Consider the following 22911-nt stretch of genomic DNA (forward strand, 5'->3'; position numbering starts at 1 on the left):
TTGACTTTGGCTCAGGTCATCTCACGGTTCGTGAGTTCAAGCCCCACATCAGTCTTTGAGCTGCAGCACAGAGCCTGGAGCCTCCTTCAGATTCTGTGTCTCCCTCTCTCTGTACTATCCCTCATGCTCTGTCTCTCAAAAATAAATAAGTATTTAGGGCGCCTGGGTGGCTCAGTCAGTTAAGCATCCGACTTTGGATCAGGTCATGATCTCACACTTTTTGGGTTTGAGCCCCATGTCAGGCTCTGTGCTGACAGCTAGCTTGGAGCCTGTAGTCTGCTTTGGATTCTGTGTCTCCGTCTCTCTCTGACCCTCCCCTGCTCACTCTCTCTGTCTCTCTCTCAGAAATTTTTTTAAAAAATGAAAAATTAAAAAATAAATATTAAAAAAAGATCATCCATTAAATTTTTTTAATTTAAAAAATTAAAACCATCCATCATAGATGCTTATAAATTATCTGCTGGAAAATATTTTTCTTAAGATAAAAATGCATCTTGGCGATGTTTTAATGAGAAAATTTTTAGTTTTAGAAATTAAAGACTTGAGCAAAGTTGAAACTTGAATTAGCCTGTTAGGTTAAGGTTCTGAGCACCTCATTACTCTGAAGTTAATGACCTTCTTTGCTTATGAAGTTGTATAGGATGACTAGGAGTAGCTGAAAGGGAAGGAAGTCCATGCCACACAGAAGTTAGTACTAGAATTGGCAGTTTACTATAGCTTAGAGACCTTTGATAACTGGGTTTTTATCTTTCTAGCACATTAAGTATCAAACAGTGCTCTAGAATTGCCGAACAGGATGGACTTTGGAAGCAGATTGGTAACCTATGAAAGCAAAACATCAAAAGTATTACAATGATTTTAGGGCTAGGGATCAAACCTTTGGTTTGATATGGTTGTATAGAGTAGTCTTTTTTGTAAAATTTATTTAGTGGTGTTAGCTTACAAGGTCTTCTTTGGTAGGGAAGACTTAGAGTATGAATCATGAATTTATAGTATTAGCAATATATTTGACAATGTAGAACAGTAGAAGAATGGTAGGTGCAAGATTTGGGGTAATTTTCAAGGTCACATTCACCTTGATGTAGGTATCTCTGCATTAAAAAAAATTAAACTCAAGTATTTTCCCATAGAGTGAGCACTTACTGTGCAATTAAAATTTTGCTTTCCTATTTATTCATAATTAGCTTGGTGATTTTTTTCCCTTTGTATGATGTCCCTTGATTTGACCATGAATTCATCTTTAAAATAATTTAAATTTAGTATCTTTGCTTGAAGGAGAGCCTCTTACTGGTTGAGGAAGAAGAGTAGGTAATTATATGGAAAAATAAAATCAGTCATTTGATCTTAGTTATCATAGCATCAATTTGTGCTTTGCATTGTTGGATTACTTCATTTGCATGTAATATCCTATAATCACCACTGAATCACTGAGCAGCAATTTAAGAGAATTATTACTTAGAAAATATATATTTAATGAAGGAAAGTTTGTCATGGATCTTTTGCATTTGTGTCTGGTATAACCTTTTGCATATTCACATGATCATGTCCTTTTTTTTTTTTTTTTCCTTAAGTTTATTTATTTTGAGAGAGAATATGCAAGCAGGGGAGATAGCAGAGAGAGAGAGAGAGAAGAAGAGAGAAAATCCCAAGCAGGCTCAGGCTCAGTGCTGTCAGCACAGAGCTCAACACAGGGTTCGACCTCATGAACTGTGAGATTATTACCTGAGTTGAAATCAAGAGTTGGATGCTTAACTGAGCCACCCAGATGACCTCCTTTTCGACCCTTTTATTAAAAAAAAAAATTTTTTTAACCTTTATTTATTTTTGAGAGAGACAGAGAGACACAATCCAAAGTAGGCTCCAGGAACTGTCAGCACATAAACTCACAAACCGCAAAATCATGATGTGAGCTGAAGCTGGATGCTTAACTGACTGAGCCTCCCAGATGCTCCTTCTCTACCCTTTTTATTTTTATTATTTATTTATTTATTTATTTATTTATTTTTTACCGATAGTTTACTGTCAAGTTGGTTTCCACATAACACCCAGTGCTCATCCCCACAAGTGCCCTCCTCCATGCCCTTCTCCCCCCTCTCCCCCCACACCCATCAGTCCTCAGTTCTCAGCATTCAAGAGTCTCTCATGGTTTGCCTCTCTCCCTCTCCCCCACTCTTCCCCCCTTCTTCTCCCCCACGGTCCTCCGTTAAGTTCCTCCTAATCCTCCTATACGTGCAAACATATGGTATTTGTCCTTCTCTGCCTGACTTATTTTACTCAGCATAACACCCTCAAGTTCCATCCAGGTTGCTACACATGGCCAGATTTCATTCTTTCTCATTGCCATGTAGTATTCCATCGTATAGATAAACCACATCTTCTTGATCCATTCGTCCGTTGATGGACACTTAGGCTCTATGCATCAGCACTCCTATATCCCTTGGGTAAATTCCTAGCAGTGCTATTGGTGGGTCATAGGGGAGTTCTATTGTTAATTTTTTGAGGAACCTCCACACTGTTTTCCAGAGGGGCTGCACCAGTTTACATTCCCACCAACAGTGTAGGAGGGTGCCCGTTTCTCCACATCCTCGCCAGCATCTAGAGTTCTCTGATTTGCTCATTTTAGCCATTCTGAGTGGCGTGAGGTTCTCCACCCTTTTTAATCCTTGGATGGCTTGAACTTTAGTGGAAAGACTCAATTTCTTTATGTTTAACATGTGTCTCTTATACATAGCATGTATATAGTAGGGTCCTTTCTGGACTATAATTCTGCTTATGTATGCATTTATAAAATATACAGTTGAATCTTTTTTTGTGTGTGTTTTGTTTTTAAAGTAATATTATAATCTCTGTCTTTTAATTGGTAGTGTTTAGTCCATTTTCTTTTTTTAGTCCATTTTCCATTTAACATAGTTATTGACATGATTGTGTTTAAGTTCATCATCTTGCTGATGTTTTATTAATCTCTTGGTTTTTGTTCCTTTGTTACTCTTTTCATGCCTTCTTTGGGTGAATTAAAAGAATTTTAATGTTTCATTTCACTTCTGTTATTGACTTCTTGCCTTGTACCTCCTTTTATTTTCAGTGATTGCACTAGGGTTAACAATGTGTCTTTATCTTACATAAGTCAGTATTGTACATATTCACATTTCATGCATCACGTTGGGGAAGTAATTTTTTTAAAAAAACTTTATAGCTATCATTACTTTTGATCATTATTTTCTTATTCTTTTTTTTTAATAAAAAATTCTTTTAATGTTTATTTAGTTTTTGAGAGAGAGACAGAGAGACAGACTGTGAGCGGGGGAAGGGCAGAGAGAGAGGGAGACACAGAGTCCAAAGTAGGCTCAAGGCTCTGAGTTGTCAGCACAGAGCCTGATATGGGCTCAAACTCAAACTGCAAGATCATGACCTGAGCTGAAGTCAGATGCCTAACTGAGCCACCCAGTCACCCCTCCATCATTCTTTTTTTTTTAATTGGATTTAAAAAAAATTTTTTAATGTTTTGTTTATTTCTGAGAGAGAGAGAGACAGTGTGAGCAGGGCAGGGGCAGAGAGAGAGAGAGGGAGACACAGAATCCAAAGCAAGTTCCAGGCTCTAAGCTGTCAGCACAGAGCCCAACGCAGGGCTCAAACTTATGGACCATGAGATCATGACCTGAACAGAAGTTGGACCCTTAACCGACTGAGCCACCCAGGCGCCCCTCACTCATTATTTTCTGATCACTGTTCTTTCCATTTTGAAATCTTAACGGAAAGTTCCCTATATGAGTTACAGTGAAATGAGTAGAGTCAGAGTCAGGAAAGACCATTCTGCATTCTAGTCAGTGAGGAGAAGCATCTGGGAACTAAAGCAGGGACCCTGAAGTAGTCTCCCATCTGATGATTTTTAGAACTTAAATTTTTGAGTAGGAAAGACGACTATAACCTGCTATTCCTAAATTCTCAGTGAATTATATTAGAATTCTTTTAGAAGCCTATTATAAAACCTTTTAAGTGTCCTATTTAATTAAAGATAGTCTCATAATAACAGTAGATCTTCCTCCTGTCCACTGTACAAAGAAAGTCACATGTTGTTTAGTCTTTAAGCTGTGGTCTCTCATCTCCCTTTTTAAAAAATTTTTTTTTAAGTTTATTTATTTTATTTATTTTGAGAGAGAGAAGGAGGGACGAGAGAGGGGAAGAGAGAGAAGCCCGAGCAGGGTCTGCACTGTCAGCTCAGAGCCCAATGTGGGGCTCAAACCCACGAGCCTGTGAGATCATGACCTGAGTTGAAATCAGGAGTTGCATGCTCCACTGACTGAGCCACCCAGGCATCTCTGTAGTCTCTCCTAACTCACTCTTCTGTACTCTGCTTTGTTGCTGGGGGATGGGACTCTACACTAGCGGGTGGTAAACTTTAACATATATATATTAATACACAGTAATATGTAATCTTATAAATAATATATTGTGCATGTGTATGTATATACACATACATATAAAGCTTAGTAAATATTTTAGGCTTTGCAAACCACATATGGTCTCTATTACATATTCTTTTTTCCCCCCTACAGCTCTTTAAAAAAAAAAAATAGACTATTCTTAGCTCTTACTCCATACAGAAAATGAGCTGCCAACTGGGTTGCAGTATGCCAACCAACTCCTGCTTTACACATTTGTTTTCCGCCTGCTGCCTTCCTTCTGCCAATAGAGGATATTAGAGAATTTTAAAAGGCCTGGACAATGAGAAGAGACATGATCTTTCCCGTTTTATCCTCCATTTGTGTCATCATCTGAACTGCATGCTTTTTTTTTTTCTTCTTCTTCTTCTTCTTCTTCTTTTAGTCTGGCATCGGGAACTGGTTCCAGTTGTTGGTGGTTGGTTTTTTCTCACATCCCTGAAACCAACCGCGTCGTGTTCCATTAGAGATAGCAGAACTAACTGACCAGCACTTCCTTCTCAGAGGTCTGGGTCCCAGCTCTGCAGGGCTCCTTCTCTGAGCTTTGTTACCTCAAGGTCTAAGGTTGGCAACTCTTTCTTGGTGTTAGCTTGGTGTTTCCATTTTGCCTTTTCAAGCCTTTAATATACATCTAACCACTTCACTTATTAAATTATCCTTGTTGAAATACCTGTGGTTTCTGTCTTCCTGATTGCACTCTGATCATTAAAGCTGTACTTGTGAGCTTCTCACATTTAACTACAGGGGAATCTGAGAACTAACTAGAGCTGTCAGAAGTGTTTAATTTGAATGTTGTCAGTGAGGCTCTTCGTTGTAAGTAAGAGCAATGGTAATCGAGAGCAGTTGGTAAGCTTCTAGGTTTGAAAACCTTTAGAGAGGATTAAATGATTTTTTTAAGTTTATTTGAGAGAGAGAGAGTGCACGCACATGAGCGATCGCCAGCAGGGGAGGGGCAGAGAGAGAGCAAGAGAGAATCCCAATCAGGCTTCATGCTGTAAGCGTTGAACTCGATGGGGGGTTCAATCCCATGAATGATGAGATCATGGCCTGAACACCTCACTAACTGAGCCACCCAGGCACCTCCTGGATTAAATGATTTGTGTCCTTAAGAGTCACATCTAAACCTTTCTTCCCCTCCTAACTCCATTTTTAGTGTCAAAATTCTCTAACTTGTTGGTATAGGAGTTTTTATGAGTTGTAGACTGTAGAAAGGAGATTATTTAATAGTACTCTTTTTTTTAAATATTTATTTTTGAGAGAGAGAGAGATGGAGCACAAGTGGGGGAGGGGAAGAGAGAGAGGGAGACACAGATTCGGAAGCAGGTTCCAGGCTCTGAGCTCTCAGCACAGGGCCCAATTCGGGACTTGAACCCATGAACTGTGAGATCGTGACCTGAACCGAAGTCGGATATTTACCCAACGGAGCCATCCACACGCCCCTACTAGTAATTTTCTTGAGGTTTATTATCTCTGTGGATTATTTTTGAGCTTTACTCATTCCCTTTTGGCTTGAAACTGTAGTCATTACTATTTTTCCTCCCAGTGGGCATTTTCTGTCCTATTTAATATTACGTATTTAATTTTATGATCATATTTTTAGTATATTACAAGCTTTAACCTGAGAGACTGCATTTAGATACTTGTCACAGTGTAAGTTAAGTGATTCTAATTCTGAATACCCCTCTTTGTTTCTTCCTCAGGACACAGCCAGTGTGAAGTCTTCCAGTAGTCTGGAACCCAATCTTTTTTGTGATGAAGAAATTCCCATCAAGTCTGAAGAGGTGGTCACTCACATGTGGACAGCGCCTTCATTTTGTGCAGAACATGCTTATTCTTCTGCTTCTAAGAGTTGTTCTCAAGGTATTGCCCTGTAAAGCAATGTGGAGAAGATAAGCCTGAAACCACTGAGAAAAAACATTAATCAAGACTGAATCTCTCTTAAATTCATGGTGTATCCTGGTCATGAAATACTAGTAAAACCTGAAAATACAATTTTGGTTAGGAAAAGCTAAGTCTCTATTTTCATTTTATGTTACTAGGTGGTAACCTGAAAAAACTTGCATTGAATTGTTGAATCCTAATGAGAAGAACTTTAGAGGCTCTCTGGTTATCTCATTTATATAAAATCTCTTATAGGCCTCTATTTGTTCATTACCAGTTGTTGAGGAACTTGCTACTTTTTAAGAATATTCATTCTTGTTTTGGAAAGCTTCGTTAGAAATTCTTCCTTTCCTTGGTAGATAATTGCTCTCGTATGTCCACTTTCCTTTTTCCCAGTGAACATACATCATTAGGTCACACCTCTGGGAAGTAAAGGGTGTTTTTCTCTCCATTCAGGATTTTATGGAACAGCTTATTAGGAGGATAGCAACTGATTTGTAAAGGGCATCTCACATGCTTACTAATTAATCCTTTGGTTCTCTAAAATGGAGAGAGAATGGATTAAGAGATTCTTTCCCATTCCACTTCTACTTCAGTCACAGAGTAAGGAATCAGTAAGGAACCAGATTTTTACTCTTAATTTTTGGGAGTAGGCATTAGAATTGTAGATCTTTTTGTTTTGTATATTTTGAAGATTTCATTCTCACTTTCATATGGATACAGTGAATTCAGATATCTAAGGTAAGTATTAGAGGAGGAGGAACCATTCCCCTAAATAATTTACATTGGAAACATTACAGTTTGTCCATGGTTTTAATTTTTCTGCATTGTCTTTTGTTTTATTGGGAAGGTTCTAGTACCCCAAGGAAACAGCCTCGGAAGAGCCCTTTGGTGCCCCGGAGTTTGGAACCTCCAGTGTTGGAGTTGTCACCTGGCGCTAAAGCCCAGCTGGAAGAACTTATGATGGTTGGGGATCTCCTAGAAGTATCTCTGGATGAGACTCAACACATATGGCGGATTTTGCAGGCCACACACCCACCCTCTGAAGACAGATTCCTGCATATCATGGAGGCAAGGATTTAAAGCTTAAACTGTGGCTTTAACATTTTTTAGAATGCGTTGGTTCTTTGGAGGTACCACAAATTCCAGGATGGGGATGGCCGAGTGGGAAGTATTGTGGCTGTCCTACTTTTTTTCCATTAAGCCAAAAATAGTTCTGCTTTATGGCTTTCTTTATTAAGATTTTATGTACTATCTGGAGTGGGGGGGAAGCAAATGCCATTTCTGCTAAAAAGAAAGGAGAGTACTGAAAACTACCAGTTCTTCTAAGGAAGGAACAACTTCCTTATCCCAGACTCCCACTGTTGAAAGGCCCCAAAGGGAAGGCAGAAGAAAATACAGTGGTTAAAAAAAAGAAGTAAGGGAAGGGTTAAATAGAGGAAGAGGGGAGAATAAAAGGGAAGGGTTAAATAGAAGCAAATTGGGGTAGGAAAGAGAGTCCATGTTCATTTATTAATACCTAATATGTTTGCAATTTATATGATGTTTCCCTGTGATCTCATTCAATCCTCACTGTAATCCTGAAGGGGAGAGAGGAAAGGATAGATGGGCAAGTATTGAGCCATGCTATACATGAAGAGATTCAGGGTAAGAGAGGTAGAAACGTTCTTAGATCACACGTTTAGTAAAAACAAAGAGACCTGGGAGTGCCTGGGTGGCTCAGTTGGTTAAGCATATGACTTCAGCTCAGGTCATGATCTCATGGTTTGTGGGTTCAAGCCCCGCATCAGGCTTTGTGCTGACAGCTAGGTCAGAGCCTGGAGCCTGCTTCAGATTCTATGTCTTCCTCTCTCTGACCCTCCCCTGCCCACTCTGTCTGTCTGTCTGTCTGTCTCTCTCTCTCTCTCTCTCTCTCTCTCTCACTCACACACACACACACACACACAGAAATAAATTACAAAAACATAAAAAAAAAAACCCAAAGTGACCTGGATTCCAGCCCTGGCATTGGACTCCTAATATTCTTTTCATTATTCTTTTCCATTACTTATTTCCATGTAATGGAATGTTGCAATGTCACTGACAGTTGATACAAATACACATAGCATGTGATAGTCTTTGGTTTGGAATTCAGATCAAAGGTAATCTGATTTAGATGGTTTTCCAAAATACAAAGAGTTTACTTTACATCCATTATCTCATCTGATCCTCTTCATTTTACATGTAAGGAAACACAAAGTATTGAGAGGGTCAGTGTATAGTGTAAGATGTGATAGACTTCACACATTTATAATGAAGTGTTTTGCATTCTGCAGTTTCTGAGGTTCCTGTCAAAGATTCTCCAGCCTCAAATATGTCACAAAATGAATTCTCAAATGGTGTTTCTTGTCAAGCTTAAAGTTTTTCAACATTTCTTTCTATATACCTCATCCTTGTTCTTGTTGCTAGACATACTTTTACTATTAAAATTTTTAATGTTTATTACATTGGCATATAATAGAAGTTAGAAAAATATTAGAAAATTGAAAAGAAAAATGAGTTTTTTTGCTTTGTCACATCAAATATGTTCTAGCCCTTACCAAAGTTACTATATATCTTTTGTAATGGGATCATGGATACAGTTTTATGTTTTGCCAACCATTTTGATAACTTCTTGGCCTTCAGGAATTAATTGTGAGTTAATAAAGAACTGTAGTAGTAGTAAATGAAGACAAAAAAGCTTATTATATAATTCATTGTACGTTTAGTGCTTTTAGTTTTATGGTTATGCTTTATCTCAATTAAACAGAGGTGCTACACACTATACTCTTATACGCTAACAGTGGTATTTTTTCCCTAGTAATCTAAAGTCAGGTGTTTTATATAGGCTTGCCATTATTTTCTTCTGTTGACTTATTTTCATGGAATATTATATTTGATTTCTTTTGTTTTTTAATGTTTCTTTTTCAGAGAGTGTGTGCATGCATGTGTGCAAGCGGGGGAGGGACCGAGAGGCAGGTGGACAAAGGATCCGAAGTGGGCTCTGCGCTGATAGCAAAGAGCCTGATGTAGGGCTCAAAATCATGAACCCATGAAATCATGACCTGAGTTGAAGTTGGAAACTTAACTGACTGAGCCCCTATATTTGCTTTCTTAAAATGTCTTTTAAATATCTTTAGAACATTGTGTATAATGTACACAACTTAAAATTTACATTAATCCTTCTTAAGTATACAATTCAGTTGTATTAATTGCATTTATAGTGCTCAGCTCTTGCTGCTGTCCATTTCCATTATTGTCCCAAACTAAACATCTGTACACAATAAACAGTAAATACCATTTCCCTCTCTGCTCAGCTCCCAGTACCTCTATTCTCCTCTCTGTTTCTGTTGTTTCTGTTTCTGTTAAGTTTGTTTATTCAAGCTACTTCATATAAGAGAATAAAACCGTTTTTAAATGTCTTGCTTTTAGAGGTGGCTCAGTTGGTTAAGTGTCCTACTCTTGATATCAGCTCAGGTCTTGATCTTAGGGTTGTGATTTCAAGCTCCATATTGGGCTCTGTGCCAGAAGTGGAGCCTACTTAAAATAAATGGATGGATGGATGGATGGGTGGATGGTTGGGTGGATGAATAAAGTAAGCAAGAATGATTATTATTTAAAATAAAATAAATGTCTTGCTTTAAAATTGTTTCTAATTTTATATTGATGAAGGATGACAGCATGGAAGAGAAACCATTAAAAATAAAAGGAAAAGACTCTTCAGAGAAGAAACGGAAACGGAAGCTAGAAAAAGTCGAACAGCTCTTTGGAGAAGGAAAACCGAAGTCCAAGGAGTTAAAAAAAATGGATAAACCTAAAAAGAAGAAATTAAAACTAAGTGCAGAAAAATCAAAGGAGCTGAATAAACTGGCCAAGAAACTGGCGAAGGAAGAAGAGAGAAAGAAGAAGAAGGAGAAGGTAGCTGTGGCCAAAGTTGACCTTGTGAAAGAGACTACTGAGAAGAAGAGAGAGAAAAAAGTGCTGGACATCCCCTCAAAGTATGACTGGTCCGGGGCGGAAGAGTCCGACGACGAGAATGCTGTGTGTGCAGCACAGAACTGCCAGAGGCCCTGCAAGGACAAGGTGAGCTCTTAGCCGGCCGGTCACGGGGGAGAGAGGCCAGGGAGCTCCATCCCCAGCAGGAGCTTGATGGAGTGAGAATCTGGATTTGATTCCAGGATTTGGGCTTCCAACTTCATATGTTTTCTACAGTTTCATAAACTGTTTTTGAATTAGGAGGCTCTTAGGTCAGTGTGCTTAGTAGAAGAAATGTTGTGCTTTAAGAGTCAGGTACTTTGTGAACATAATGAGACAAGAGCAGAGAGAAGCTATGCAATAACCCTGAGTAGCAGTGCATCTCATGTGTAGTTGGCATAGCAGTTTCGGTGTAGGCTTTTGCCTTCCCTGTAGGGTGACTCAGAGAACTGAATACCTTATCAAGTAGTCACAGTGCCCTGGAAACATTTCTGGGCCAGTGTTTTAAGAGCTCTGGCAAATTGCGTTAAGATTTGTTCTAAAGACCTAAACTAAGGGGTTAAATCTTCCCATTTGGTCTGTGTCTTACCAACACTCAGGTCTATGTGCATTCTTCTAAGTGGAGTAATATTTTTTTCAAATACCTTGTGAAAAAATAATTAAGACCTTTAAAGGTATTATTTTAAAAGTTTTGTATATTAATTATGTGATGGCCACTCTAGGTAATATTGACGTTATGAACTTCTGAGAAAGATAGATGAACTTTATGAAAAATCCCAGTTTATTCAATGACTGGAGGCATCTTTTATGGTTCCCATCAAGATTATTAGTAAATTCAGAATTTTAATTTGATCATGCTCATTATACCACTTGATATTTAAATTTTTAATACCCCCCTCGATTTGCATATTTGAACAGAATAAATATAATTGCATCATTATTCCCTTACTTCCCTCCTCAGTCAAATACTTGTTAGAGCTTGAAGAGGTCACCTTGTCCAGGCTCTTCATTTTACAAATGATGGAACCAGGACTCAGTGAAGATAACTGATGTGACCAAAGTCATAGAGCTAATTAGTGCAAAGCCAAAAGTAGAACCGTGTTTCCTGGCTCCCAGACCAGGTTTTCTCCACTAATAACCCCACCCCACCGATAATTAAGATGTAAGTACAAAAGCACATTCCAAAACTGAATGCCACTTACATTTAAATTATACTTATTAAATGTTTTCCACTCATTTTTGGAAAATGAATATATATCTGTTAAGACACATATCCCATAATTTAACCTTCCAGGGGCAATACCTACAAATATTTTATTGTGTTTCCGTCTAGTCCTCTCTAATGGTTTATTTTATGTCATGTCATAATACCTAAACACTTTTGTATCTTTATTATATAAATGTTTCTATTTTATGAACATTTCAAAGCATTTTAGTAGATACATTATATACGTGTGTATATTACTTTCCTTTCATTTTGAATTTATTCTTATACCAATTTGTTTACTAAAGAAGCTGATGAAAGGTTAACTTTTTCTTTGGGTACTGAAGAAGTATTGGCAGCTCATGTTGGCAGAACCGTCTCCCTGTTTTCTTAACTAATTTTATATGGCAGTTTCAGGACTGGCAGCAAGATGGTGTTTTTTTTAAGCTTTCTTGTCATCCTTCCTACAATGTTTATATTCATCACAAACCTTTTGCTTCTGTTTTTTCACCTTCTCACTTAATAATCTTCCCCTCCTCTGCTCAGCATTGTAAATATGGCTTAGGTCATCCATTATATTCCTGCATCAGCATGTAAACGCTACAGTTTTCTCTTCATCTGCTATAAAATTGTTAAATTAACACATGCCCTGCTTACTCTCTGGGTTGTGAGAATAAGAGAAGATAATCTGTATGAAAGCACTTGGTAACCAAAATGCAGTGTAAATGGTAAAATCTGATGTTTATTTTTAAGTGAGCCCTGAGATTTGCTCCTAATGTTAAAAGTATTGAAAGTTATCCTAATAGTACAGAGGAAGATTTAGCTGAACATTCAGAGATGTCTATTTCAAACTGTTAAAACACATACAAAGGTGAGGAAGGTGTGCCTTAACCTGTCATTAGTATACATAAAAGAAACTTAGTAAATGTAATTTTTTTTTTTTTGAGAGAGTGAGCGGAGTACAGGCAGAGAGAGAGGGATCTGAGGAAAGAGGATCTGAAGCAGGCTCTGTGCTGACAGCACAGCCTGATGCAGGGCCTGAGCTCATGAACCACAAGAGCATGACCTGAGCCAAAATCAGACACATAACTGACTGAGTCACCCAGGCACCCCAAAATGTTGTATTTTTATAATGTGCTTAATTTTTTAAATCAATTTTTAAGTAATGTTTTATGTTTACTTTTTAGAGAGACAGAGTGTGAGCAGGAGAGGGGCAGAAAGAGAGGGAGACATGGAAGCTAAAGCAGACTTCAGGTTCAGAGCTGTGAGACCGAGCCTGATGCTCGGTTCTAACTCCTGAACCGAGCCAAAGTTGGATGCTTAACTGCCTGAGCCACCCAGCTGCCCCTCATGTGTTTTATATTAAACAAATTATTTCAGATAGTAAACATTTTGTCCATCATTGCTGTTTTGCAATATTTAGGGTTCTCCCAAGTTTGTTCTCGACACTAGTTTTACTAGATAAAAGATATATTTCTTTAACTGTTCTGTAAAGAATTTTACAACGTTCTCAATTTGAAGTATAGTACTTCTCTAAGAAAACTAAATTAATGCATGGCATAAAATGGTAAAAAAAATGTTTTTCGAGAAGCTTTGTTCTTTAAATATCATAAAGCAAAAAATAACTTCTAGGTTTCATTCATATTTAGGTAAATGTACATTTATCATTTTCCTAACCAATAATTACTATTACTTTCCCCCCAAAATGTGCAGATTGAGAAAGCTTTGAAGGGCTACCTAAATGTACCTAGCCTCAATTTCAAAATGTTTTAGAAAGAGAAAAAAATACTATCAGAATAATGTAAAGGGTAAAAAAAAAAACTATCTCTTCCACTATTACCAAATTAATTTCAAGGTGAAATAAAATTTAAAAATAATAACAAAGTCCCTGAAGTCTGTCCCTTTCATTCAGTCTTACTGATACCAAGAATAAAAGAAGTTAACTTGAAAAGGAGCACATTCTTTCAAGCTAACATTTAAGTAACCTGTTTTTTTTTCTGTATTAGAATAAATATTTAACCATTTATGAAAATAAGAGTTTTTTCCCTTACCTTTTTTTTAACCTTTTTCCTGTGGACCTTTTCCTTACCCATTACTATTTCCATAAGTTTTGGATGGTTAAATAGAGATTAAGTTTATAAATCTACATCTCACTTTTACTCTTTGTTAACCACTATGATTTATTAAAAGATTTTCATAGGGTGTTGTTTCAGCCAAAGTATTGTATTTCTATTATTAGTTCATATCTCTTTTTAAAAGCAAAATAATCAAAAGTTGGATTACCCTCAATGAGTGTATAACACACACACACACACACACGATGTGGAGATAGGGTAACCAACTGTCGCAATTTGCCTAGACTTCTAGTTTTAGCATTGAAATTCCTGTGTTGGAAAATACATCAATCTTGGGCTGGCTAAGAGGGGTGGCCACTTAATGTTGAGAACACCAAAAATATATACACAAGGATTCTGAACAATTGTTCTGTTGTACTTCATTAAATGAATTGTTTTAATTTTTCGAATCTGGTTTTTGCAGGGAACCTTGGTGCAGTAGAGATTGAATGCCAAAATAACAAAAGCTCAGTAGGGTAACTAAGCTAAGACTATCACTAAATCACCAGGCTTTCTCTTTTCCCAATGCAGTAATAATGCCTGTGGAGTGAACAAAATGAAATACACTAAATATTTTTCAGTGTAAATATGAAACCATGTAGCAAAACATGAAATACCAAATTAACATTATTTCCTGTATTTAACATATTTTGCTTTTAAAACTTCCCCAAATCCAGCTGGTAATATATATGTACTATACTTTCAAATCTCTTATCAGTTAATATTTGAACAGCTCACAGCTGTGAAGTTTTTTAATAATTATTTTTGTGATGTGATAAGTAGATCTCTTGAAAATAATGAAAGGGCAAGTGACTATTAGAATTTAGTATGTAGTTAACCAAGTTCTGTGTTCTTGAGTTTTCAGGCTACTACATAGTCTGTTGCTCTTGTGTCAAAATCAGTTGATTCAGTTGAAATTCCAATGGGCCTTTTCAAACAGAAGTAGCACTGGGTGTATGAACATGATAAAAAGATACTAGTAAGGGAAGGACTTTTTTCTCTGCTAGATTATTGGGATAAATTGTTATAGAAACTGTAGGCTGAGATAGAATCTGTGTACTGATAAATATCTCAAGAAAAGCTTTATACCATTTTGGAATGGTGGGAGAGCTAGGTGTTAGGAGTTCACAAAAGAGAATGTGTTATCCTTACTTGAAACTGATAGATTTAACTTGGGGAAACCTGGAAGCCAGTGAATTTAGTGCAGAATGAGATTTTTAACAAGATTGGGACTGCTTTTCTTGGCAGCAAATACTAATATAGTGAGAACTTTCTTACCCTGTAGGTTGGTATGAATGGGGACCAGACTAGATTAAGAAGGTTAAAAGTAGGACCAACCTTTATGTGTTGGTTCAGAGTGGCATCATAAACAGGGTAATATTTCAAACTTGGGCAGCCCAAAGAAACACAGATCATCCTTACAGTTCTCAATACCATCGCCAAATAGCCAAAACACTTACCCTAGGTTCACTTACCATCAAATTAACATTTGGTAAATCTTCATTGCTATACTACCTGTGTTTTTAGTTTGTTGCAAAGAAATCATTTATCTCCCTTTTTTGTCTTTCATATACTAGTTTGCTGCAGTAGGAACAGTTTGATCAGTTTTCTTACTGCACTGACTTCAGAAACTAAATATTACACAAATGATTACAGAATAGAAACAGAGTTTGTTTTAGGAAGGAATTGTTAAATTGCTCTGAATTTACCAGGAAGCAGTATCACAAAGTGCCAGGGATGATCAAATTTAGAAAATATAAAAATTACAGAGAATCTGACTGAAAATGTAGGCTCTGGTTTGTACCCCCAAGATATTCTGAGTCCGTAGGTTTGGGATGGGTCTTAGCTGTCCTTCTAATGAACACAACAGGTTATTCGGCATAACTGGTCTATTCTGAGAAGCCGTACTACAGGCAGTTATTTCAAGGTGCAAAGTGGATTTTGTGTAAGATCGGAGGCATGAAATTGTGATCTTCAAAAATGCCAGGCAGTGAACTAGCTGTTTTGCCATACATTATTTCATTTAATCTTCTAAATAATCCTGTAAACAGGATATTATCTCCATTTTACAGATGAGGAAATTGAGATTTACTGAGATTAAATTCTTTGCCTCAAATTTTACACATCAGAACTCAGAACTTGTGACTGAATTCAGTAATCTTTATTGTATACAGCACTGTCCCTTAATATCTAGAGCTCTAGAATAGAAACAATGGAAGAAGAAAGATTATTTTGACAAGTGATTTTTTTCCCACGGTTTATTATAACCCTAAAACCACTAACATGAGTATCATCATTTTGATAACTCTTACAGTACGTGGAAACTAATTTAGGAAACTACTCACTTACCCTGAAACTCATTTACCTGGCCAAAACCTTCTTTCTCTGTTCTTTCTCATAAACTGCACTGAGTACCTGTTTGATCCCTTGATACTCTTTACTTTGCTCTGAAAACTGGCAAAGCTCATTGTTCTAAGTGGCTTTTTAAGTTGCCAGCGAGATGATCCACTTTGTACTGGGGAGAGGAAGAGTAGCTTTTTTAATCTTAAAGGTTCTCATTTGCCATGACATCAGTTATAAAAACTACCACAGTCATCCTCCAAGTACAAAAGCCCCAAATCATCTTGTTAACTACAGGCCCAAGGCTTACTTAAAGTCACCAAACTATAGTCCCTTTCTAGCCTCCTATGATCACAATATCCTCTGAAGGGTCAAAGTTTGTCTGGCCTATCAGTTATACAGACTTGAATTTTAAACCCCAGAGTGATCTATTGACCTGTGACTTTGACTGTTTTAATTGGTTAATTTGTAAGATTTGACCTCTGATATTTGCTAACTTTTTATAGGGAGTTGTATTTGTAACGGAAGAAGAGAAGAATAAAAAATATTAGTTTTAAAAGTGGCCTATGTGACTGCTTTTCTAAAAAGGTATTTAATGCTCTTAGTACTTTGGCTTATCTCTTTGAAATAAAGCTAATACACAGGATTGCCTTCACATTGTTGTATTCTTCCTTTCTTGATTGATAATTGCATTGTCTTAGAGTCTAGAAATTGTTAATATTAGCTAAAACTACTTGGCTGCTCTATCAGAAGTTCCTTTTTTGTCAAGTTTTTCTCAAACATGTTTCTGCCTCAAAAGGAGCCCCGGGTATTTATGAGGTAATGGAGTACCTAAGAGGCCTAATTTTGTGGACATATTACGGTAAAATATAATTTGGGGGTATTAACTTCCCAGCTTCTTCCTTTAAAAAGTAACCCCATAAAAAGTCATTGTCTGTCTCTGGATATCCCAGTTATTTGCTATCATTTAAGCCAAGAAAGCTCTGTGGTTTGCTTTTTTTCTAGGTTTCATGTTTATGTAACCTAAACATTCCTCAATCTTGTCTCCTACAGGTAGACTGGGTACAATGTGATGGTGGCTGTGATGAGTGGTTTCATCAAGTTTGTGTGGGTGTATCTCCAGAAATGGCTGAAAATGAAGATTACATCTGTATAAACTGTGCAAAGAAACAAGGGCCAGATAGCCCTGGTCAAGCACCACCTCCTTCCTTCATAATGAGCTACAAACTACCAATGGAGGATCTTAAGGAGACCAGTTAGCAGTTGCTGGGTTAGTTTGGGACATGGGGGGAAATGGACCACATTGAGACCTTAGTCACCAAGTAGAGTGGTTTAGATCCACTCAGAATGTTGCTTCCAAAGACAAATGGCCTTCAGAGAAAGTCCTCTTAGCGGACTTCCTCTTTGCATGGACTGTGTGACCTACATTCTCTTCCAACACATCTATGCAGAGGGTGTCTTTGGTACGGCAGCCAATATTTCAAGTTATGTCTCCTCTGAGTATGGTATGTTACTTTACAGCCAGACATTTGATTAAGCTGTAGAGTGGCTGGTTGGCATGAATACATTGGTATGCTAGCAGGGCATGTAGGATGTGGCTTATGGCCAGTTGATATTAGTTAGAGGTTTACAACCTAGGGACAGTACCATCTGGAGGTGCTGATTACTTGGCTCTCCTTAGGAAAGTTGGACAGGAGTGAGAGTACCACTCTCCTTCTACTGTTACCTGGCATATAATGCCCTGCAGAGGCAGCCATGGGAGCAACAGGGCCAAAGTTACTCCTGTTGGTAGTCATGGGACAGTAGCACAGTCTAGACTCCAGCTACTTGTGTGTGTTTGTACCAAGAAGAAAACCCCAAATGAGAGGCAGATCACCTTATCTTCCTAAGGAGGAGTATGTCATCTAGTTCAGAAGTCTGACTAGATTGGATTCTGGGAAGAAGAGCTTTTCTTATTTCAAGACAAGGAGACTTTTTTTTTTTTTGGCTTCGAGAAGTCTTGCTGTCTTGGGTCTGCATTTTAGAGACGAGCAGGTACATGGATCCAGGCTCCTGCAAAAGAAAAGAAGACAAGTCCGAATGTTTTACTGAGACGCAGTGATGCATGCTTTTCGGGGAAACCTTCATTCACAAGTATACCAGATACCACCAGGCTTCAGGCATGGCCATGAGCAAGACCAGCAAATAACAGCTTTTTGCCTTGCAGCCCTGACCCCGATGTCTGTTGTTTCCAACACTGGCAATTCCTGAGAGTGGCCCACAGCAGATGCTGTTGAATAACACCTTGGCTTCATCGGAGAATGTGGGGTTGTAGCACCTCTGGGTGATGAAGTTGTTTTAGTAAATCCATTTTTAAAAAAAGAAAAAAGGACTTGTTTTTACTTTTTTCTAAATGTCTCTGACTACTGACTGTTCTATAAATAGATTATTTTTCCTTTTTTAATATACATATATGGATATATAAATATATATATATTTACTGTTACCAGCAGCATATGACAGAGTTTTCAGCATCAAAAATCCATTTGGGGGCTTGCTTTCTCTTTTTGCTTTTTAATAAAGAAACCCCATTCCTTCCTTGTAGTACAAGGAGTTAGCACTTCCTTCCCCATCCTTCTGGTCTAGCCTGACCAGATCTTCCATCTTGTCTTTGTTCAAATAGATAATTGTACTTCTTTGTGTTACTGGAACTGGTCCCTGTCTACTGGGAAACTTGGTCTTAACTATTTCTGTGATGGCTGGTTTGTTTTGTTTTTGTATGTGAATGTTTGAAACTATGGTGCTGTGCCCTCTTCCTCATGTTGTGTTTGTTCTCTATTCTTGTTAAGGTGTTAGGTAAGCTGTATGGAAACTTTTATTAGAAGGGGACTGATTTTTTTTAAAGGACAAAGAAACAACCCCCAAAAAACTAAAAATAGTGTTTTGCCTTCACTGTGCCGTGTCCCATTATTTTGGTTAAAAATCTGTGGCTTGACTTAATTTACCAGTTTTCTTTTTAAAAGGGGGGAGTAGGGTGGGCCTAGAGAACAGTTTATAATCTCCTTTTCCCTTTTTGCCCCCGTCTCTTTTAAAGAAATGTCTTCTAGTAACTAGAAGTGAAATGTACTGTCCAGTTACAGTTTGAGTGGGTATGAGATTTAACTCAAAAGGCATCTTGCTAAAAAAAAAAGAAAAAGAAAAAAAAGGCAAAAGCTTTCCTGTAAAACCCAGATTCTGTAAATGCTTTCTCTGTGGTTCAAACTACCTAATTTTTAGTCCGTCTTCCCTTAATCTTATATAACATTTTTAGTGTTTTGATCTGTCACAAGGCTCATAAGCATTGCTGTGCATGATCTCATCTTGTCTGTATATGATTTAAGATTTCAAGGGATATTACAAGGTAACTTGTAACCAATTTCATAAATTTTCATTTTTCCAATCTATATAAAGATATTATTAAGAATTTTCATTTGGTTGATGTTATAAAAGAAAGCACAATATTTTTTGCCTTTTTTCTTCTCCGAAAAGATCTTCAACTACCTTTGGGTTAAAAATTGAATGCAGTTTTAAGTGATGGCTGCCTGGGTGGAATACATTTAAAAATAGTTTATCTTTTCTTCCTAGTCACCCATTAACCTCACTCAGCCATCAGTGGAGGGGCACGGGGATAATGAGAAAGGTAGCTGAGGTGCTGTGCTTCTTGAAGTATGGTGGGTGGGTACAGGTGGCTGTTTAGGAAATAATTTGTGTCCTTAATATGGTATTTACCTGCTGGAGACCTGAGAGAAAAATGCAAGGTAGTCCTCAGCCATGAATAGCTCCCTGTTTATCTTCCAGTGTTTTGAAGCATAAATATATCATTTAGTTGATTTTGTGGGATTTTCTGTATTTATTTGAAAGTCACAAAGGGTTTGGTTTGACTCTTGACTATAGATTTAGACCAAGGCTGAGAAGAACAGATCAGAGACATTAGTTTAAAAAAGAGAGAGAGAGAAATGAACAAATACAAGTCTATAATTTTGGAATTAATGAACTAAGATTCATCTATTTAAAGACATGCTGGTGTTCTAATAAAATACTGTTTTCAGTTAGAGGAAATTACCTATTTACAACTTAATCCATTCTTCAGTGTTGTAACATTTTATATTAAAATTTGATTTAAAATGTTCCTTCTCAAAGTTGCAAATATTCACCATTGGTATTTTAACTTTGGTGTTAATTCTTTCAAAGGTATTTCTTACTTTCATTGTAACTATGTTGGGGAAGGTTATAGAAAGAAAAATGGAAAAACGCTACATAGGTCTTTAATACTCTCAAAGGGTAGGTTATTGGAACTATGCAAATTCTCAAGTTTACAAATGCAACTATAGCATTAGTAGTAGTTGGCTTTCTTGTTGGCAGAAGAGGGGACATTTTCTTCCCACAGATGGCTATTTTACTTCCTGATAGTTATTGCAAAAAAGCCATGTTGAGATTCAGATGCTACGCTCCCTTTCTAAGTTGCTGCAAACCACCTTTGCACTGCATGATTCAAATTTGTGCCTCAATAAAATTACAAATTACTGTGTGTCCTACTTTGAATAATTGAAAAGGTAAGCATTAAATTTGTGACTGCCTACTATGTACTTTTAATAATCAACATCCTAGCAAAGCTAGCAGACCTGTAAGATTAGAACAGTTTTTACCTGTGCTTCACTTCTGTTCTTCTCTGCTTTTGTCTTTGATGTCCAAGAAATGTCTGTTTATTTGTTTTTCTTAATTTTAACATTCTGGATGCAGTTGAGTGCACGTAAAAGAAACTCCCTGCTTGTCAGTATTTTAATTCTCTAGTACATTTGTATGAATATGAGCCGGTACTTAAAACAGGATTAAAGGAAAAATTGAGAAAGCCCTTCTTTCAAAGGATGGGACTATCTACTTTTTAGAGAAGAACATGACAATTTGGAGTAGGATTTAAAAATTGTAAATTGTGGAAAAATTAAGCTGTTGAAGTCCCACATATAACCAGGTTCAATAAAGGTTTACATTCAGAACTAGCTTCCTATGTGTGTAGAAAGTTGCTTTTGCAGTAGGTCTGTTAAGTATAAATTTTAAAAAGCAGGCAGTGATTGTCTTTTACTGTTTGAAACCCTTGCCCCCTCCGCCTTTATTTTAAATTAAAGCATATCATTACTTCTTTAGATATGGATGTGCCAAGTGATATTTACAGCATGCGAAGGAAACAGTGGGGTGTGAGTCCGTGTTGGAACTGCAGTCTTCTCTTGGCCTATCCAGTCACCACTATGCAATGGCTGATGTGCACTGGGAAAGGATGTGACGGGTGTAGATGTATCTTGCTTATTCTGACTTTTGCAATACTCCAAGATGTCTAAACGGGAATGTCTTTTGTAAACCTCAAGATCCTCTATTGATTATTCTCTTACATATTTATTTACCTGTTAGTGAGACACTTCAATATAAAATGGACTCTAATTTACCAAGGTTTTTGGTGGTGCCTTATGAAAAGTATGACTTGTTTTCTTGTTTTTGGAGCATGTTTTCCATTTCTTTTGTTTTCTAAAAGAATATTAGATATGGTTATTTGCATTACATCTAAAAAATAAAAAAATTTCTGTGCGTGTGTGCTCAGGTTCCCCCCTACTCTGTCATTTACATTGTGGCAACTCTGAACGGTAACCAAGTAAAGGTAAATGTTGGTAATTAGTATTGACCTGGAGGCAAACTGGCAGGCGCTGCAGAGCTTTTCACCTGGGCCAAAGCCCTTTCTGATACTGCACTTGCCCTCTATAAAATCAAATACCGGCCTCAAGTAATTTGATCACCGGTGTGATTAGCCTATTATGGAGAATGGTGTTTTCAGAAAGTGTGAAGTGGAAGAAGTGATTCCTGGAGATTTCACCTGTCCTGCTTTCAGCAAGAATCCAGCAATGATCAACAACCATTTCCGCACCTTTGATTCTTGAGCACTTTGATCCTCGCAGCAAACCATAGCAGGGAAAATGAGGAAATACTTTATTTTGGCCTCCTAATGCTTAAAACTAGTTCAAACTACAGCTTACTTCAGAGAAGTAAATAGCATTTTTTACTCATTGCCAAGGTTACCAGGTCATGCGGGCATTGCTGAAAATGAAGGTTCTGCTTTCAGTGAAATTGGCCTCAAATATGATGTGACTGTGTATATATTTCTTGGTATGGAAAATTGGTGGGAAGAAGCGGGAGGTGGGGTGGGGATCTGGTTATCTCTTGGAAAATAGTTTTCTTGCCAACAAAAAAAGACCCCTGCAATTTCATACAGTGACAAATTTCTTAAAAATTGTGTAGGGTCCTCCCAGTTCAGATCAAATATTTCTTGGAGCCTTGGCATTGTGGTTAATATTAATAAATTGAAGATCCAGAATCTTAGCCATTAGACATGAATTGGGAAGTCACATATGATACAAGGAGAGAAAATACAAAAGAGCACAAAAATGCTATATGATTAAGCTTAGAGTGATTTTGGCATATCTTTATTCTTTTCACCTATTTTTAAAGAGTATTTCTACTCTATTTTAGCAGGAAGAAAGATTGTATTAGCATTTACATATAGTAAAGTTCCGTGAAATTTCTTAACCATAGATTTCCTAACCTTGACTTTGGAGCTAGGTTGTATATATTGTTAATGGGAAGAAAGACAGCACAAGAAGTCTTGAAAATAGCTTGGTAGGTCCAGATAGTAACCCTTGTATTAAGGACCTATGATGAGTTGCCAGGAATATAGGGATGAAGTCAGAATTGTCTGTAGTTTACGAAAACAAGCAAAATGAGCAAAAACTTAGAAAAGCCCAGATGAAGATATTAGGATTACACAAGGTAAAGACCATGGATTTAGGAATCAAAGAATGGGATTTAGCTCTCTCTGACTTATACCAGTTTTTTTGAAACTCAGTTTCCCACTTTTTGTGGGTTAGTTTGTATGGATACA

At 37.2% G+C, this 22911-nt stretch overlaps 1 protein-coding gene across 2 annotated transcripts in view; it reads left to right on the forward strand.

Moving 5' to 3' along the window:
• The window catches only part of KDM5A (lysine demethylase 5A), a 95087-nt gene extending 73517 nt beyond the window's left edge, over positions 1-21570 (forward strand). The window contains exons 25-29 of one of the 2 annotated variants that reach the window (XR_005529101.1): positions 6140-6299; positions 7171-7391; positions 10011-10421; positions 11275-11475; positions 17025-17086. Coding sequence is in view for 1 of the 2 variants with exons in the window: in XM_039236294.1 (XP_039092225.1) it covers positions 6140-6299; positions 7171-7391; positions 10011-10421; positions 17025-17231 (999 nt within the window). In the remaining variant the exon portion in view is untranslated. Of the gene's footprint in view, positions 1-6139; positions 6300-7170; positions 7392-10010; positions 10422-11274; positions 11476-17024; positions 17242-21131 lie in introns of those variants that run through there. The other variant, XM_039236294.1, reaches the window with a different exon arrangement.
• Positions 21571-22911: the final 1341 nt, after the last annotated feature.

This window comes from Hyaena hyaena, unplaced genomic scaffold, assembly GCF_003009895.1.
Source record: "Hyaena hyaena isolate Hyena2069 unplaced genomic scaffold, ASM300989v1 scaffold_108, whole genome shotgun sequence".
Classification (NCBI taxonomy): Eukaryota; Metazoa; Chordata; class Mammalia; order Carnivora; family Hyaenidae; genus Hyaena; species Hyaena hyaena.